This window comes from Notolepis coatsorum (genome assembly GCF_963971535.1).
Source record: "Notolepis coatsorum genome assembly, chromosome: 13".
Classification (NCBI taxonomy): domain Eukaryota; kingdom Metazoa; phylum Chordata; class Actinopteri; order Aulopiformes; family Paralepididae; genus Notolepis; species Notolepis coatsorum.
This window is the reverse complement of record NC_140177.1, coordinates 6,305,192-6,326,759: the sequence shown is the minus strand read 5'-3', so window position 1 is coordinate 6,326,759 and position 21,568 is coordinate 6,305,192. Positions and strand designations below refer to the sequence as shown.

General features: G+C 42.6%; 1 protein-coding gene across 1 annotated transcript in view; it reads right to left on the bottom strand.

Moving 5' to 3' along the window:
* vps50 (VPS50 subunit of EARP/GARPII complex) overlaps nt 1–21,568 on the bottom strand; it is a gene marked incomplete at its 3' end in the record, with an annotated part of 123,027 nt that overhangs the window by 39,077 nt on the left and 62,382 nt on the right. Inside the window, exon 5 of the mRNA XM_084327070.1 lies at nt 1,189–1,242. Coding sequence (XP_084183196.1) covers nt 1,189–1,242 — 54 coding nt within the window. The remainder of the gene's footprint in view (nt 1–1,188; nt 1,243–21,568) is intronic.

Below are 21,568 nucleotides of genomic sequence, written 5' to 3'. Positions count from 1 at the left end.
TACAGACAGCATCAGGACCGCGTTGCTAGGGAACGGCTTGAGCTCGAGTTTATTACCTGTCAGCTATTGAATTAGCAAACACTGCTAAGGGAAATAACCATGGGCCCATTTAGAATCTGTACATCCATCAGACGGCCGGGTAGCGCAGCGGACTAAGCGTCTGTCTACCACCACAGAGACAGTGGGATCGAATCCAGCTGTGGTGCTTCCGGGTTGGCCGACTGTCCATACTGACACAATTGGCAGTGTCAGCGGGTGGGAAACCCGGTGAGGGTGGGTCCTGGTCGTTGTAAACAGCGACTCCTACAGGTCGGTCAGGGCGCCTGCACAGCGAGGGAGGGAAATGGTGAAGGTAGTGTGAGCCTCCCATGCGTTACACTTCACCAATGAGAGTCCGCGCTGTCAGGTGAAAAGAGGCTGCTGGCTGTCTCCACATGTATCGGAAGTGATAGACTTCAGGGCTCCCTAGACCGACCAGTGGGGGGCACATGTGCGCAACGACCAGGAAGGGGAGGGGGGAATTGGCATGAGTGACTAAAATTGGGATGGGAGGAAAATACAGAAAAATAGGAGGAGAAAAAGTGGATAAAAAAAAGAAAAGATCTAGACAAGTCAGAACCCACTATTAGTTACATGGGAAACGGATTATCTTCTCTCGTCTCTGAGGGGATCTGATCTGGGAACGGCCTGATCTGGTACCGGCCAGCGCGTCTGATCTGAGAAGGGCATTTGGACATTTTCTAACTTTCCCGTCTGCAAGCGAGCTGCTAGCTGTTCCCTTAGGAACGGATTATTCCATTGAAAAGATCTGTAGAGCTTTCCAGGAGTATTATCTTGTTGCTAATCCCGTTGCCAGGGGAACAGCGTTGGCACCTGTTTACTTCACGTCAGCCACTGTATTAACAAACAGTGCAACGAGAAATACAAAAGGAAACCTATTTAGAATGTTTCAATTAAAGGAGCGTGTAGTCGGACATCTGCTCACGACGTCACAATGTGAGCGAAGTTCCTGTTCCGAAGAGATGAAAATAGGAGGAGGAGGGGAGAAGATCGATCTGTTTGGAAATGAATTTACTACAGTAGACATCCTGCTGGTGATGAATGTCGGGAGGACCAGAGAGAGATAGAAAAGAGCTTTATCTGTAATACAGGTGGGCCGCGTGTCGTTTACTGTTACAGGAGGCTTACCTTGACATAAGAAGGCTGCTTTTCCAGGATGAGATCGGCGACCTTTTTGGAAACCTGCACAGAGAGAGGGGGAGGGAGAGAGAGATGTAACATTCCCAAATGTCTGGTGTTATGTGTGGGGTCTGTTTGTGCCTTGATCGGGTGTTCCCAGTGTGACGTGTTATGTCTAGCTGTAGTTCCCTGTCCTGGTCTTGTAGTCCTTATCGTTTCCCTCCCAGGTGTACCCATTTGTAATCAACCCAGGTGTGTGTCTCGTCTCGTCATCCCCTCGTGTATAACTGTTCCGTCTTCCCCTGTGTCCGATGCTGATCCTGTCTGTACAGCTTTGTGTTTTTGTTTGTCATTATTTTATGTTACCCTCGGATCACAAAAACCATGGTAAATATTAATTAAACATATTTTGTTGGTTACTTTGGCTACCGTCTCCTTATTATGTTACATTGACCAGACAACGAGCATTCCTTCAGTCAATGGTAACGTTAAGCGTAATAACTGGCTTGGGGACGGAGCTGTAATAATATCCACTGAGACGTCCGTCTCTACAATGAACACAAAGCCCAGCGCAGCAACAATCATCCTTGGGGGGCGACAGCAGCTCAGGAAGTAGAGCAGTCGTCTGGTAATCAGAGGGTTCCCGGTTCGATTCTGGCAGTGTGTCTGAAGTGTCCTTGAGCAAGAACCTTAGTCCCTATATATATATATTGTCGTACCCGCATATGGCAATGTGTCATATGTCATAGGAAGTAAGGTCATGCAATCAGCTTGACCCTACAGATTTGCTAAATGAAATGTACTGTAGAGACTACAGTGCTGTAGCTCGCTGAGCCCTTGCAGTAGCCTCCTGTCAGTAGCAAAAACAGAACTGCTTCACCTGCCGGCCAAATCCTCCCCGCCGATCGACCTTTCCATCACAGTGGGAAATGTAGCCGTGGCCTCGTTCCCGACCGCCAAGAACCTTGGTTTTGTCCTCGACGATCGGCTGAACTTCTACGCTCACATCGCCGCAACGACCAGAGCCTGCAGATTCCTCCTGAGCAACGTCAGAAGGATCCGCCCCTTCCTGACAAAAGAAGCCACCTAACTCCTCATCCAATCAACAGTCATGTCTCGCCTCGACTACTGCAACGCACTGCTCGCTGGTCTACCGACCACCGCCACCAAGCCTCTTCAACTCATTCAGAACGCAGCCGCCCGCATGATTTCCAACCTACCAAAGTCAGCCCATGTCACCCCACTTCTCAGGGACCTGCACTGGCTCCCCATCGCCGCACGAATCCGCTTCAAGGCCCTCGACCTAGCATACCGTGCGGCGAAGGGAACCGCTCTCGCCTACCTCTGGTCAATGGTCTCTAACTCCACACCCTCAAGACCCCTACGCTCTGCATCCTCTGGCCGCCTCAGACCCACTCCTATCTGAGCTCCGGGAGGGTCATCAAAGAGAAGCCGGCAATTCTCCGTCCTCGCACCACAGTTATGACAGCTGAAACCCGACCAATATTTCGCCATCGACTAAGAACACACTTCTTCAATCAATATCTGAAATGCACTCTTCCTACTATACTAATATGTCTCTACTACTATGCACTCAACACTGCAGCACCCATGTTTCAGCACTGTTTGATGAACATTGTTACTCAGCTGAAAGAGTGCTGACGTGTAAGTCGATTTGGGTAAAAGCATTAGCTAAATTCCTAAATGTAAATGTAGCATCCTGTCTGTAGCATTGTTTGAGCACAGAGCTTAAATGGCACTTCACCTAAAAAAAACAATGCTGATTTATTTTGTACATAATTTCACACACATCCAAAAACTCTTAACAGTTTTGCACATATGCAGTTAGTTCGTTGTTGAGAGTAAATTAGTTTGAATATGGCCACCAGTGTTGTCACTGGGGACATTGAATCCTTGTATTGTGTTAATTACTGTCTTTTGTGCGACACAATACGGTAATAAAAGGTAAATGGTGCATTTATATAGTTATTTTATCCAAAGCGCTTTACAATTCTGTCTTCACATTTGACCCACACACTCACACATTCACACACCGACGGCGGAGGCGACCATGCAAGGTGCCACAACCTGCTCATCGGGAGCAGTTAGGGGTTACGTGTCTTGTACGGAAGATTACAATTTAAAATGTTTATTTAAAAAGCATTCGCAAATGAGGGCGACCTCAACTTTCTTAAGAGTTCAAATAAAGGTTTGAAATTAAATGGAATAAGACTCAAGGTTATTCATTACTGTATGAAGCATATTCTCAAGGGGCTCACAAAGAACCAATCATTTCACTGCAATGTACATTATGTGTGACAAATAAAACAAAACTTGAACTTGAACTAACACCCAAAGTAGGGAGGAAACTTTAGAATGAGACAGACTTCCTTTGCATAAAAAATGCACCATTCACCATTCAATATTCACCATTCCCCATGTATCATTCACCATTCAATATTCACCATTCCCCATTTATCATTCACCATTCAATATTCACCATTCACCATTTATCATTCACCATTTATCATTTATCATTATCATTCACCATTTATCATTTATCATTCACCATTTATCATTTATCATTCATCATTCACCATTTATCATTCACCATTCACCATTTATCATTCACCATCTACAATTCACCATTTATCATTTATCATTCATCATTTATCATTCACCATTCATCATTCACCATTCACCATTTATCATTCACCATTCACCATTTATCATTCACCATTCACCATTCATCATTCACCATTTATCATTCACCATTTATCATTCACCATTTATCATTCACCATTCATCATTCACCATTTATCATTCACCATTTATCATTCACCATTCATCATTCATCATTCACCATTTATCATTCACCATTCATCATTCACCATTCATCATTCATCATTCACCATTTATCATTCACCATTTATCATTCACCATTTATCATTCACCATTCATCATTCACCATTCATCATTTATCATTCACCATTTATCATTCACCATTTATCATTCACCATTCACCATTCATCATTCACCATTCACCATTCATCATTCACCATTCACCATTCATCATTCATCATTCATCATTTATCATTCACCATTCACCATTCATCATTCATCATTTATCATTCACCATTTATCATTCACCATTCACCATTCACCATTCATCATTTATCATTCACCATTTATCATTCACCATTCACCATTCACCATTCATCATTCACCATTTATCATTCACCATTCACCATTCACCATTCATCATTCACCATTTATCATTCACCATTCACCATTTATCATTCACCATTCACCATTCATCATTCATCATTCACCATTTATCATTCATCATTCACCATTCATCATTTATCATTCACCATTTATCATTCACCATTTATAATTCACCATTCATCATTCATCATTTATCATTCACCATTCATCATTCACCATTTATCATTCATCATTCACCATTCACCATTTATCATTCATCATTTATCATTCACCATTCACCATTTATCATTCACCATTTATCATTCACCATTCATCATTCATCATTTATCATTCACCATTCATCATTCACCATTCATCATTCATCATTCACCATTCACCATTTATCATTCATCATTTATCATTCACCATTCACCATTTATCATTCACCATTTATCATTCATCATTCATCATTCATCATTTATCATTCATCATTCATCATTCACCATTTATCATTCACCATTAACCATTCATCATTCATCATTCATCATTCACCATTTATCATTCACCATTCATCATTCATCATTCATCATTTATCATTCACCATTTATCATTCACCATTCACCATTTATCATTCACCATTCACCATTTATCATTCACCATTTATCATTCACCATTCATCATTCATCATTTATCATTCACCATTCATCATTCACCATTCACCATTTATCATTCACCATTCACCATTTATCATTCACCATTTATCATTCACCATTCATCATTCATCATTTATCATTCACCATTCATCATTCACCATTCATCATTCATCATTCACCATTCACCATTTATCATTCATCATTTATCATTCACCATTCACCATTTATCATTCACCATTTATCATTCATCATTCATCATTCATCATTTATCATTCATCATTCATCATTCACCATTAACCATTCATCATTCATCATTCATCATTCACCATTTATCATTCACCATTCACCATTTATCATTCACCATTCATCATTCATCATTCATCATTTATCATTCACCATTTATCATTCACCATTCACCATTTATCATTCACCATTCACCATTTATCATTCACCATTCACCATTCACCATTCATCATTTAGGAGGTAGAATACTTCCCCTCTCGTCGTGCCCTCGCTGCCATCCAGACCCCGGCCCTCACCTAAACCCAGCGGAGTGAACTCACGTGTCTGTCATGGACCAGCGCAGGCTGCGCGCTGCTACATGTGCGAAGGGGCACCTGATTCTCCAGGCCATTGTCCAGAGTCCAGGTGTGAATGGAGCCTATGAGTCAAGTCAGGCGGACCGCACAGGGAAAGGCGCGTGGACACACACAACATGACAACCTAACAATTACCGCTGTCACACATAGTCCCCGTCGTATCCCTGGGATGACCTTTCAGACGCCGCGGACGACCTTAAACCTTCCCTGAAATGCTACAAGGATTCCCCTGGATGTGTCGCTCCCCGATCCCATTCACACCTGACCTGGTGGTGAGGGATAGGCGGCTTTTTTGGAAAAAGGTTGAAAGAGGTGTTAACGGCTAGGAAGGGACTGACGTTTGATGTCCACCTGGAGACCACCTTGTATTATAGTAGTCTCCCGGTTGACCAGGTTGAGCACGTTTTAGTGACTTTTCAAATGCAAACGCTTCAACGACAGAACTCACAGAGTCCTTAACCAGCTGTACGTATCCTAATTACCACAGGACAGCTGTTTCAATTGCAAATCACTGGTGGCACCGTTCATGTTTCTACACTAAAAGATCCGTCGGGAACAGGAGACTACTGTACATGTCTGCTAATTACTGCAGGACAGCTGTTTCAATTGCAAACCGCTGGTGATCATTGGTACAAAGAACAGTGGTAGAATGACCAAAATGACGTGGGAAGGCACCAATTCATTCTTAAATGGATAAATGGTAAATGGTGCATTTATATAACAGCTTTTATCCAAAATGTCTCACATTCACTCACTCACACAACGACGGCAGAGACGACCGTGCGAGGTGCCAACCTGCTCATCGGGAGCAGTGAGGGGTTAAGTGTCTTGCTCAAGGACACTTCGACAACAAAAATAACCTTCTGATTACCAGATGACCGCTCTACCTCCGAGTCCTGAGCCAGTCGCTCCCTTCTTCTACACTAATAATAATAATAATTCATTACATTTATATAGTGCTTTTCTAGACACTCAAAGCGCTCCGCACAATATAGGGTGGGAATTGCCTCCTTCACCACCACTGTGTAGCACCCAACCTTGGGCTACACAGGCTCAATGACTGCCATACACTGGCACCCGGCACACATCACACTACACAATGGCTGAACGGCTCAGGAGACAGGGATTGATATCAGCCAATTAAGGGGAAGGGATGATTAGGTGGCCTTGATGTCAGAGACCTGATTGGGAATTTGGCCAGGAACGTCCACTAGAGCGAGCATTAGGAACTGGAGAAATGGAGACTGTATGCAGATATAGGCTATTTCTGCGTACATTACAGCGCTGGCATCCATTACGGCACATCTTTCGACCCATATTTCAAATGTGGGAGCTGGCAATTGGACGTGCAACACATTATCATGCAGATGCAATCTAGGCTGTATGGAGCCGGAAAACACAGAGATGTGATGCTCGCTGGCCTAACTGCTTCTGGCAGCTATGGGAAGGTTGTTAGGCTACAGTAAGGATCGCCCAAGGACCTGTACGTATGTACGTACACACACACACACACACACACACACACACACACACACACACACAATAATTACCTCTCTACCACATTAAATATAACTAACTAACTCACGCACACACACACACACACACACACACACACACACACACACACACGCACACACACGCACACACACACACACACACACACACGCCTATACTGTTCCTGTGCCAAGATTATAATATGCAAAGCACTCAGGAGGAGATGAGGAGGCGTTGATGTGATGTGAAGGCGCAGTGCAGAGCGAGCGAGGCTCAGTGAGGGGGTGGCAGAACACAAACCTGAGTCGAGTACGCTGCTCCATGGGAACTAACTTGGGACCCCAACAGACGGTGTTCAGTTCAACTGCCAAGACTCAGGCTGGTTCTGCAGGCTTGTGTGTTGAGTGTGGGGCCATTAAGGCCCGTTCTGAGTGTGGGGCCATTAAGGCCCGTTCTGAGTGTGGGTCCATTAAGGCCCGTTCTGAGTGTGGGTCCATTAAGGCCTGTTCTGAGTGTGGGGCCATTAAGGCCCGTTCTGAGTGTGGGTCCATTAAGGCCTGTTCTGAGTGTGGGGCCATTAAGGCCTGTTCTGAGTGTGGGGCCATTAAGGCCTGTTCTGAGTGTGGGGCCATTAAGGCCTGTTCTGAGTGTCGACATCGACTAAGAGGGGGCAGTCCTACTAAACAACCAAACCGAGGGCGGGATCCACAAAGAATGGATTGCACGGTGCCAATTGCACCCTTACTTACAATTCACTATGAATTGAAAATGGGGGACCCTGATGTAAACAAGACGAAAGTCTTTCTCTGGTCTGCATCCCCTTAACACCTGCGCGGTGATTGATTGAAAACGTTATTAAGAGATTGCAGAATGGGTACAATACAGTACGGCTCAATACACACAATTGTTAAGGGGATGCAGACCAGAGAAAGACTTTCGTCTTGTTTACATCAGGGTCCCCCATTTTCAATTCATAATGAATTGTAAGTAAGGGTGCAATTAGCACCGTGCAATCCATTCTTTGTGGATCCCGCCCCAAGTGTTTGAATAAGACGAGAGAAGAACGAATTAAGAGACAAAAATGTATGTAAAAAAAGAAGATGGCCAGAACGGACCGGGAAAGAAGAGAAGAGGAAAGAATTTAGTCTGAGGTCCAGTCTGAGGTCCAGTCGTCTGGGGTCCAGTCTGAGGTCCAGTCTGAGGTCCAGTCTGAGGTCCAGTCTGAGGTCCAGTCTGAGGTCCAGTCGTCTGAGGTAGGTCCAGTCTGATGTCCAGTCTGAGGTCCAGTCTGAGGTCCAGTCCGGGGTCCAGTCTGGGGTCCAGTCTGGGGTCCAGTCTGAGGTCCAGTCTGAGGTCCAGTCCGGGGTCCAGTCTGAGGTCCAGTCCGGGGTCCAGTCTGGGGTCCAGTCTGAGGTCCAGTCTGAGGTCCAGTCTGGGGTCCAGTCTGAGGTCCAGTCTGAGGTCCAGTCTGAGGTCCAGTCTGAGGTCCAGTCTGGGGTCCAGTCTGAGGTCCAGTCTGAGGTCCAGTCTGAGGTCCAGTCGTCTGAGGTAGGTCCAGTCTGATGTCCAGTCTGAGGTCCAGTCCGGGGTCCAGTCTGAGGTCCAGTCCGGGGTCCAGTCTGGGGTCCAGTCTGAGGTCCAGTCTGAGGTCCAGTCTGAGGTCCAGTCTGAGGTCCAGTCTGAGGTCCAGTCCGGGGTCCAGTCTGGGGTCCAGTCTGAGGTCCAGTCTGAGGTCCAGTCTGAGGTCCAGTCTGAGGTCCAGTCTGAGGTCCAGTCCGGGGTCCAGTCTGAGGTCCAGTCTGAGGTCCAGTCTGAGGTCCAGTCTGAGGTCCAGTCTGAGGTCCAGTCTGAGGTCCAGTCTGAGGTCCAGTCCAAAAGCAGCAGATTCTACTCAGCTGTCAGTCATCTGACTTCCAGCCAGAACTTCACCAGAACCACAGTGCCACCCATTGGTGGATCTGTGAACTATAACACTATACTGAAACAGAGCAAACAGTGTTACATAAAGACCCAGCAACCCACCTGCCTGAGCCACTAGACTACAGTAAGATGGTATATTTAATATCTGAGACACTAGACTACAGTAAGATGGTATATTTAATATCTGAGCCACTAGACTACAGTAAGATGGTATATTTAATATCTGAGACACTAGACTACAGTAAGATGGTATATTTAATATCTGAGCCACTAGACTACAGTAAGATGGTATATTTAATATCTGAGCCACTAGACTACAGTAAGATGGTATATTTAATATCTGAGACACTAGACTACAGTAAGATGGTATATTTAATATCTGAGCCACTAGACTACAGTAAGATGGTATATTTAATATCTGAGCCACTAGACTACAGTAAGATGGTATATTTAATATCTGAGCCACTAGACTACAGTAAGATGGTATATTTAATATCTGAGCCACTAGACTACAGTACAGTAAGATGGTATATTTAATATCTGAGCCACTAGACTACAGTAAGATGGTATATTTAATATCAGAGCCACTAGACTACAGTAAGATGGTATATTTAATATCTGAGCCACTAGACTACAGTAAGATGGTATATTTAATATCTGAGACACTAGACTACAGTAAGATGGTATATTTAATATCTGAGCCACTAGACTACAGTAAGATGGTATATTTAATATCTGAGCCACTAGACTACAGTAAGATGGTATATTTAATATCTGAGACACTAGACTACAGTAAGATGGTATATTTAATATCTGAGCCACTAGACTACAGTACAGTAAGATGGTATATTTAATATCTGAGCCACTAGACCTACAGTACAGTAAGATGGTATAATTAATATCTGAGCCACTAGACCTACAGTAAAGTAAGATGGTATATTTAATATCTTATCCAAAAAGTAGTAGATAGATAAATAGGTCATACATGTAGGTATGCATTTGGTTATGTGGGTGGGTAGGTTTGTAGGCAGGTGGGTGGGTGGTTATGTATTATTATGTACGCAGTATACAGTATAATATGCATGTATGTACTGTGTATGTATGTTTGTATTAACACATATCTTTTGAATGTATTACTGGTATTTTTTAAATAATATGTATATTATTTTTGTATGTTTGATTTTATAAAATACGGGAAGCCTCTAGGCTTCTAAACTTCTACACAATATGGTTATTATGTTTTTTATTTTTATTTTTTTACTTTTGTTTAACTCTTTGTGTTAATAAATTAAATACAAATAAATACAAAATATAGACCTACAGTACAATACAGTACAGTGGTATATATGTGTGTGTGTACTGGTCAATACAGTATACAATCCATTGCTTTTAATGAAGAGCATAGATAGACCATTGGTTTGGGATCACTGAACAGTAAATGACTGCAATAGAATAAATGCTCCCCATTAGAGAACTCTAACATCAAACATGCAGAAAGTTTAGTGGAAATCGAGCAGACAATTATTCAGATGGCTCTTGGCATCAGTTTAGCATTGGTGAAATTCTCCTCATAACAATACCCTAGTTTAGCATCAGCACAATATCTCATACCAGCACTCAAGCAGGTCCTCTGTTGTTCTGTCAAGTGTGGGATAATAGTTACTGTAAATTCACACTGACACACTATGGCAGTTTGCCTTCAAGTTCTAGCCAAACTGAAGTGGGCTTCATAAAATAAAAGCAAGCTTACAGTGTGAAATATTGAAAGACACAGCAGGGGTGTTGGAAGCCAATCATGTGATATATTATGCATGATGACAATTAACTAACCATCTATTCTTCAATACAGGAATACATTAGAAAAATCTCTCTCTCTCTCTCTCTCTCTCTCTCTAGCAGAGGACACCATGGTCACAGGAAAATCAGAGGGGGCCAACGCTGAGAGTTTAACACATGCAGCAACATGTCTCATCAGCCTTGTGGGGGGAATTATTAACCAGGGGAGCGGACGTTTATTACACCTCTGAGAACCGGGGCACACTTGACACCAGGCTAGTCCGTTAGTAAACTCAAAGCGCGGTCAGACTAACCGCTTGTTTATTCAAAGTGTCGCCCTCTCTCGGCGAGCTCGGAGCACATTCCAAGCAGCAGCGGCTATATTGTTTACAGCGGCAGTTAGTGGTATCAAGCTAAGTGGCTAGTTGCTACAGTATACACTTACCTTTGCACTTACAGTATCTAAAGCCAACCCATTGCCATCTAAAGCCAAATAGCATTGTATCCACTATGTATTCATGTATATCGTTGGTATACCGTAATTCCTCTAATAGTAACCGGTATTCAATTAAAAACCGGGTCTCTATTAATGACCGGGTGCGCTGTTGAGCTAAGCAATTATAAGCCGGCCTCCTAATACAAGCCGGGTTTCATGTATATTAGAGTTATTGTTGTTATATGCTGGCCTGGCTGTGCAGTAAATACCATATAATGGTATGGTGTTAATGTTTACCAAGAGAGTAAGCCTACCTCAGAATTGTATAAAACGAAGTTATTATTATTATTATTATTATTATTATTATTATTATTATTATTATTATTATTATTATTATTATTATTATTATTATTATTATTATTATTATACCAGTATTGTGATTGCACTATTTTACTTTATTTAACTTTTTTTGACCACCTGTAATTGCACTGTTTACTACCGTATTTCATACAGTACTTGCTTGGTTTCAATAAATGAACCCAGTACATTTACTGGGTTCAAACTGACACAAAATGTTGATTTATTCATTATGATCGGTTTGAAAATTTGAAATACAGGCCTCTCTCTTATACATGCCTCCTCCTAATACAAGCCTGGTATCCGCTACAGTTGAAACAAATACAAGCCGGGGTTACTATTAGAGGAATTACGGTATGTATTATGTTGGTATATGATTAATGCCTGTCTGGACTGTGATGGTGTTTATGATAACAGATGGTTATGAACTGTTGTCCGTATCGTTCATCTTGTGCGATTGTAATGTGTCTACCAGACACCTATTTATCCGAGTCATCTCAGTCGTAAAGAAGGCGAAGCAGCGCCTCGACCACCTGAGACAGTTAAGGAAGTTCAGAGTCAGGGTTTCCGTTGTCCGGTAATTACCGGTATTTGACCGGCAAAATCTGTTGAAGTCCGAATATTTAAATCTCTCCGGTCATAGTGTCCGGTGAAAATAATTCCCTCTAAGCACAATTTGTTGTCACAAGCCCAAGGCATCCTGGGTCAAATCCAGCCGTACTCCTTCATCGCCTTGACTCACGCACTGGCTGAAGTGCTACCGGTGATGACCAAACTGAATTTGGTTTTCCAGAAAGATGACGTCAATCTGGCCGCAATCCGACCAATGGTTCACGCATCAGTCGCGGCACTAACACAGTTACTACATGCCCCAGGTCCAGAAGAAGAGAGGTTCCAGACAGATTCCATGGGAGGCATATACAAGGATGTGAAAGTGACACATGCAGGTGACCGGCCCGTTCAGGCTTTCAAAAGTGCCCGTGCACGCTACATTCAACATCTAATAGATGCTTTACACGACCGATTCCCTGAAGATTCCCTGGATCTGCTTAACTGCTTCGACGTCCTTCTGAACCCCTCACGATACCCACAGGATGGTAAGTAGAAGTCAATTTGATTTAGTTTGTTGCAAAAGTCGTAGCATCATTCTTTAAATAGGTATATCATTTTTTAATAACCTAAAATGCTCGCCTATATCGCGAAAATGTATGGCTATTCTTATTAATAATAATAATAATAATCATCATAATAAAATAATCATAATAACAATAATAATGGAAATAACAGGATAACATTTAAACCTTCCTACTTTTCAGTTAATCAGGCTGTCGATGCCATGTAATAAGTTGTTTAAAGTTGTTTATTGGCTTTTCATAAAAATGAATCAATGATTATTTATCACCCCGTCCCCTCAGGGCTTCAGGAATATGCTGAACCAGCCATCCGAACCATTATTGGTCATTTTGGCCAAGAAATTACCAGCGAGGACGAGTCAGCACCAACCACAGCCCCTCTCATTGATGCCACAAGCGCTGAAACGAGATGCCATTGCTATGATGACAGCACTCCGCGGTTATGGAGGCTTGACTTTTTCAACGGCATGCGAAATCCTCAGCAGGGATTTTAGCGAAATCTATCCAGAGTGGGCCAAACTGTGCCAAGGTAGCCTGCCTGATCCCAGTCTCCAGTGTGCCAGCAGAGAGAGGGTTCTCTCTGCAGAACAGGATCAACACAGCGCAGCGAAGTCGCCTCAGGGTGGACAAGGTCACAAGGCTTATGCGCCTCGCAAGTTGTCGAGAGACACTTGGCACATTCGATTTTAATTCGGCAGCTGCATGCTTCACTGCTGCGAAAACGCGTAAGAAGTAAAACGTTATGAGCCAGCAATAGGTTCTGGTTATTTTATGTTTTTTTTTTTATTCTATTTTATTTTATCCGAGAAAAGGCCTATAGGCAAAAGGGAATTCACCTATTTGATTTAAGTCAGCAGCAGCAGCACGCCATAATTAAAATGTTATAAGCCAGATAGGCCTAGTGGCCTACATGTAATTTTTTGTTAGTTTCTGATAGTTTTCTGATAGTGGTGTTATAGCAAAAGGGAATTCGCCTGTAAGCCAGATAGGCCTACATGTATTAGGCCTGCGTTTGCCTTTACACAAAAGCCTATGTTTTCAATTTCAATACTGCAACTGTAATGTCTAATACATTTTTTTCCTGCAATACAGAAAGTTATAAAAAAATATTTATATTATAAATCTACATGCCTTGATGATGTCATTCTTTAATTGTATTGTTTTTAAGCTAAATAAACTCTGACCCGGACGTCTTTGGATAGCCAGGGGAAATGTATTCTTCCGCGTGCACACGGTTCCCAGGTCAACGTGCGGTGCATGATCCATTTCAAATAGCGCTCTAGTAGTCTAGCCTCTATGACAGGGAGGGGCAACTGGCGGCCCGCGGGCCGCATGCGGCCCTCACCGACGTTCCATGCGGCCCCAGGCCAATATTAAAAAAAATATAAAAATTATAATATTTTTTTATTTTTTATTTTTTTTATTTTTTTATTTTTTTATTTTTTTGTATTGTATTCGACTAAGAAGAGTTGGCAGTCGACTATGGCTCCTTTCGATCGATTAGTCGACTATTTGACTAATAGGGGTCAGCCCTAGTGTGGACATATGAAACGCTGTTGAAAGTGCCGTGCAGCAATATGGGGGTTTTGATAAACTGTCGGCTGTTGTTACCGATGGAGCACCGGCAATGAAAGGAAAACGCACAGGATTCGCCGGGCTTCTAAGGCAGAGTGGCGTTGAGTGTCCAATGCTGCACTGCATTATACATCAGATAAGTTCGCTAACATAATTTCCATCTATTGTGGGTCACTAATAATGACCAATGCGAGTCGAGTGTAGTAAAATTATATGCGAGAGTCGTTAAATCGTTTTTCTTTTTTTTTTATCTGATATAGGAGGCTCTCTGTGCCAAGAAGCTTGACTACAGCCATGTTATGGATTTGGTTACCAAGGTTACCAATCTAATTCGTGGAGGCAACAGGTCACTAAACCATAGAAAGTTTGTCTCCTTTTTGGAAGAGATGGACACTGATTATGGCGACTTGCAGCTACACACAGAAATCCGATGGCTGAGCCGTCGGAAAGTACAGGAACGACATTGAAACACTGCAAATGCAATTCAATGATCGGTTTGAAGATTTCAACGGCATGCAGTCACGGATAGCGCTGTTTGCCGGCCCCCTCATCGCTACGGTGTCAGAGCAGCCCCCACCGTTGCAGCTTGAACTGTGCGAGCTACAGTCGGATCCTTTTTTTCAAGCAAAGAGAAATGAGAGGGGAATTTCGTTTTGGAAACTGCTACCTGAGCCCCGCTTCCCACTCCTCAGGGACTTTGCCCTCTCTATGGCCAGTATGTTTGGGAGCACATACATATGTGAGAGCAATTTCTCAAACATGAAGCACATCAAGTCAAAGGAGAGAAACAGGCTGTCGGATGAAACATTATTTCATCTGATGCAGATTGCATGCACAAACATTGAAGTTGACATTCCTGCTATTGTGCGCCAACAAGAGAGACCACAAGTGTCTCATTAAAGACAGGGGGGGAGGAGATGATGAAGAGGTGTAGAGGGGGGGGGGAAGGAGATGATGAAGAGGTGTAGAGAGGGGGGGGGAAGGAGATGATGAAGAGGTGTAGAGAGGGGGGAAGAGATGATGAAGAGGTGTAGAGAGGGGGGGAGATGATGGAGAGGTGTAGAGAGGGGACCATTATTATTATTATTATTATTATTATTATTATTATTATTATTATTATTATTATTATTATTATTATTATTATTATTATTATTATTATTATTATTATAACCATTATTGACCCACTGTGGGGCGAGGGTGAATGTCATGCCAGTTTGATAAAGGGTCAATGGGAGGCATGTAGTATTGCACTTTACTTTACTTGCACTTTACTTGTTTACTATAGTGTTCAGATAACACTAATAACACAAACACAAAGCAGCATTCCTGCTGCATTTCACTACAACAGTAAATCAAAAGTGCAATAATAAATGATTTTGTTAAATGTATACACTTTTATCCTGCTACTAAACAAAACATTCCTGAGTGCTTCATATCCATAACATGCATTTCAGTGTTATAATGTTTTGTTTAGTAGCAGGATAAAAGTTTATACATTTAACAAAATCATTTATTATTGCACTTTTGATTTACTGTTGTAGTGAAATGCAGCAGGAATGCTGCTTTGTGTTTGTTGAGCAGTGGGCTTTAAGTTCATACATTTATTTTATTAGAAGCCTTAATTATAATTGATCATTTTTGTATATATTTGGGGTTACACAGCAATACTTTTAAATTCAGCTGTTTATAAATTCATAAAGTTGAAATTGCATTACTAAATGCATTTGAAATGGAATAAAAACAAAGTTACAACAAATTATAATTGTTTATATACCTTGTGACTATTAGGGCTATTTGAGTGATGGGGTACTACTGGCGGGACTGCCGATAAACAATGCGGCCCCCCAGATTGATTGTGGACATTTTGTGGCCCTCACCATATACAAAGTTGCCCACCCCTGCTCTATGATGTACGAGAGATAAGATTGATTGAACGTACACAAAGTACACTTTATTGATTGAACCACAAAGAGCATCCCCAGTCTGCTGCAGTGCTACCGTTGCGAGCCTCGCAGACGTCCACCTGTTCCAATGGGGATCTATCAAAGTCGAACCAACCAGACAACCCCGCTGTTCTCGCAGGTACAAAACGGATAGGCACAACGAGAGACGGGGTGAGTGAGTATTGACATTTTTTAATCATTATGCAACTGGTTGACCGCCGTGTCACATAGTAATGCATATTATTGATTGTAACTAAATGTAGGCTATAAAATGAAATCAACAAATGCGTTACGAGCATGTGGCTCGTCCTCTCTGCATGTGGCGACGAGCTAGCAAACGAGGCAATGTGATGATCAACTACAGTTTGCTGTGTGTGTGAACATTATGATATGTGTGTCTGATACAACGAGGTGAAGCGATGTCGACTCGAGATCTGCTGCAGCGCGAGCCTGCGGGGCGGGTGCTTGATGCTGGATTAGCGTATCGCACTCCAATTTGGGAGGCGAGAGATAGTAATTTGATTCTGCAAATCAATTTCTCATTCTTCGCTTGATGTAATTAATACAAATGTCCAATATAACGGAATTCGTTCGCTCATAAAAATGTGATTCTAACAGACTGCTGTTTAAAACTCTGACCGGAATTTCTCGAATATGTCCGGGGATAGAAATCTTGCAGGACACCCAGACCGGCACGAATATTTTCTAACGGAAACCCTGTTCAGAGTATCGGGGAAGATACTCCAGTCCTTCTACTCCGGAGCTGTAGAGACTAGAGAGCATCTTGACTGGAAACATCACTGCCTGGTATGGAAACAGCAAGGCACAGGACAAGAAGGCCCTACAGAGAGTGGTGCGCTCAGCTGAGCGTACTACAAGAGGTGCAAATCCAGAGCCTGCAGAATAATGAAAGACCCTCACCACCCCAACAATAGCCTGTTCAAGCTGCTGCGGTCAGGCAAACGCCTGCACATACATGCAGCAAGAACAGAGAGACTCAGACTCAGCTTCTTGCCCCAGGCCATCAGAGTCTTGAACACTGAACTCTCCACACACAAGCACACATGAGCACACACACAACACACACACTGCATACGCTCACATACTAACAGTCACTTTAGCACGCACACACACACACATACACACACACATGCTGCACACGTGTCTGTGTGTGCTGTCTGCGAGTCCTCCAGATCAGCGGAGCGAGTTTTGACATGGCATTGATCCATTGTTCTATTGAAGCACATTACCACATCCTCTCGCTAAACAACTTGTAGACCAATAATAATAATATAATAATAATAGTATTGACGTAGGCATTGATCCATTATTAATGCCGTGCGCCTCGGTAATAATAATAAGCCGCGTGTTTCTTCCTTCTTCCCAAGATGCACAGTTAGATATAGATGTGATAGTGTGTGTGAGAGACTGTGTGTGTGTGTGTGAGAGACGGTGTGTGTGTGAGAGAGAGAGACACAGAGAGAGATACAGGCACACTGTCACACACAGCAGCACGCACGCACACACACACACACACACACACAAGAGAGACACATAGACACAGAGAGAGACACAGACAGATAGAGACACACACACAGATGGAAAGAGAGCGAGAGAGAGAGACACACACAGAGAGAGATACACATACAGAGATAGATAGATAGATAGATAGATAGATAGATAGATAGATAGATAGATAGATAGATAGATAGATAGATAGATAGATAGATAGATAGATAGATAGATAGATAGATAGATAGATAGATAGATAGATAGATAGATAGATAGATAGATAGATAGATAGATAGATAGATAGATAGATAGATAGATAGATAGATAGAGAGATAGATAGAGAGATTAGATGCAGTGTGCTTGTTTTGCAGTGAGTGCTGCGAGCAGTGGTAATAATAATCACTTCCTATATTTGGTTCGCGTTTGGTCCGCTGAAGCCGAACCGAGACCTACGTTTTCAGGCGGACTAGAGTTCGCCTGTTTGGTCCGTGGACCGAGTTCGACGCGCATTCACACAGACCCGAAAAACCGGACTATCGAATTCTGGTCCGAAAGTCCGGACCAAACAGCCCCTGTGTGAAAGCGACCCAAGACTCAAGACTCCAAAGATGTGCCTGAGCGACACAGGAAGTCCTTCATACCAACAGCCATCAGACTGTATAAAGCCTCACTGAGAGACACACACATCAGCATCTCGGACAGTTCCGGGAGTTGGCCCAGGCCGTCGACTTGGTGGTGTTGAAGGATTAATTGTGGCTTTTTTCCAGCTCGTCCAGCTCATCTTTCCTCGAGTTGGCACGTCTAATAATGCTGTTTTTATGAATACCGTTAGATGTAGACCCGTCCTCTATATCTATCCACTCGTTTATAGTTAACAACAAGCTTGTTGATAGCCTACTCCATTTGAAATTCCATAGCAACGAGACATCTTCTTTACTGGAACTATTTTTCTACGCCAAGTTCACTGAAATCGATATAAAAAGACCCTAGACTTGTCTGTATTCATTTTTCCAGACGCAACCCGTTGTATTTAAAAGCAATAATACACTCGGAAGCCAGTGGTATGTCATGAATATTGCCACGGCTGTGATGCGCCCACAGCCACGAGAGTGAAGCTCGTGTATTATCGCTTAAATGTATATACACATTTTAGAATGTATATCTTTGACTGTGTATTCTTATTTATTGCCTAACTAAATGTTTATTGTGAGTGATCTGTGGTGCTGAATTTCCCTCGGTCTCAATAAAGTGCTTCTATTCTATTCTATTCAATGACAACACTGACACGTTTACCTCTAAATACCACCATAATCTTTTAGCACTATAGTTAATATAGTATAATTATGTTATCTATCTACTACTGGTTTATTGAAGGTTACCAAAAACTGCCAAAAGAAAAATCGGGGATGCAGCCTTTGTAAATTACGCACCAGAGCTATGGAACACCCGACCTACAGACATCAGGGAGGCTAGATCACTAAATATGTTCTAAAGTAAGATAAAAACGCACATCTTCACCGTAGCCTTTTAATACACTTTGTCACTTAGACTCATTACATCCACACTATGTCTATTGTACTGAAAATGAGAGCTATTTTATTGCACTGCACTATTGCACTATTTTATTCTGTCTATTTTATGCAATTGTATGTCTATTTTCTAATGATTATAGTACTGTAAATGAAAACTATTTTATTGCACTGCACTATTGCACTATTTTATGCAAATGTTATATCAATTTTTTTTGTGACTATTGTGCTGTAAATGAGTTATTTTACTGCACTATTGCACTATTCTATTCTGTCTATTTTATGCTAATCTATTTGTATGATTATGGAAATTATAGGGATGTCCGATATTATCGACCTACCGATATTGGCATTAAAATGTGATATCGGAAATTATCGGTATCGGTTTAAAAAAAAATTAAATAAAAATGAGCAGGTTGGCACCTTGCATGGTCGCCCTCTGCCATCGGTGTGTGGAGGTGTGAGAGGAACAAAATTGTAAAGCGCTTTGGTTAAAAGCCCTATATAAATGCACCATTTACTATGTCAATAAAAATTATGTAAAAAAAAAAAAAAAAAAAAGGATCATGAGAATATAAATATATATATAGTTGACTTGATTATATCTATATAGGGATGTGCCACAAATTGCCTCTCAAAGGACATTAAAGTCTAAGGCTAAGCACAGTCCACCAGCCACCACACACACCCACACCCACCCACACCCACACGCACACACACACAACCTGGATATCTCCCCTTCTGCAGCGCAGCATCAGCACAGGAGGCCAATTTAACGGTCAGACCGGATTAGACGGAAGCCTGTGCTGCACGGCAGCAGCTGAGAGCGGGGAGAGGGATCCTCACTGCTGCCTTAGGGGGGACGGCTCTGGGGCACGGCCTCCTGTGACTTAAGAGTGTTAAGCTTTATATTAGTATTCTCACACGCTTCATCCTTACTCCTTACATTCTAGATGCTGTATAATAACTGTTACTAGTGCTAGCATGTTGTCTACCTGTAATGGGAAATATTAAAGGACAAAACGATGAGCCGTTTATATTAATCATTCTGAGTAATTATTATAATAGAAACGTTTATTTCACCGTGGCCACAATGAAAGGACAGTTTACAGACAGATACATCATGTTCACACATAGTCGTCTGGCCGTAAAGTGACCAAGAGCTCTGGTCAGACGTAATTAAATACACTGTTGTCAGACGTAACATAATACATCAGATATGATGATGAAAACAAACAAAAATGGTTCCCAGTCACGGGAAGCAACAACAACCTTGCTATGGCTGGGGATATGTTGGTATCCTGGAGTCCCTTAAAAAGACACACACACATTACTTTCACCAAACATCACTTTCTATCTCTGTATGTGTATCTCTCTCTGTGTGTGTCTCTCTCTCTCTCTCTCTCTCTTTCCATCTGTGTGTGTGTCTCTATCTGTCTGTGTCTCTTTCTGTGTCTATGTGTCTCTCTTGTGTGTGTGTGTGTGTGTGTGCGTGCGTGTGTGTGACAGTGTGCCTGTATCTCTCTCTGTGTCTCTCTCTCTCACACACACACAGTCTCACACACACACACAATCTCTCACACACACACACACACACACACACACACACACACACACACACACACACACACACACACACACACACACACACACACACACACACACACACACACACACACACACACACACACACACACACACACACACACACACACACGCACACGCACACGCACGCACACGCACACACACACACACTCTCTCTCTATCTCTCTCTCACACACAATAAGAAGTATGTACATCATTATAAAGGAGGAAGTCATTCACAGTCCAGCTCCCTGGTAAGAATATGAATAATATGAATCCTATTATCACCTCCTCTGAGAGACATGCTCTATTTCACACACTGATGAGAGAGAGTGGTGTGTGTGTGTGTGCGTGTGTGTGCGCGCGCGCGCGTGTGTGTGTGTGCGTGTGTGTGTGTGTATCCGTGTGTGTGTGTGTGTGTGTGTGTGTGTGTGTGTGTGTGTATCCGTGTGTGTGTGTGTATCCGTGTGTGTGTGTATCCGTGTGTGTGTGTGTGTGTGTGTGTATGGCTGACACTGGCAGATCAGACCAGGTGTTTAAGGCATCAGGACAACATTAACCATCATCATAACTCAGCAATGTTCCATTACCTGTTGTTCCATTACCTGTTGAGCCATCATTCCTCCATTATCACTGTCTAATGGCCTGTGATGGGAACAAGCTGTATAACA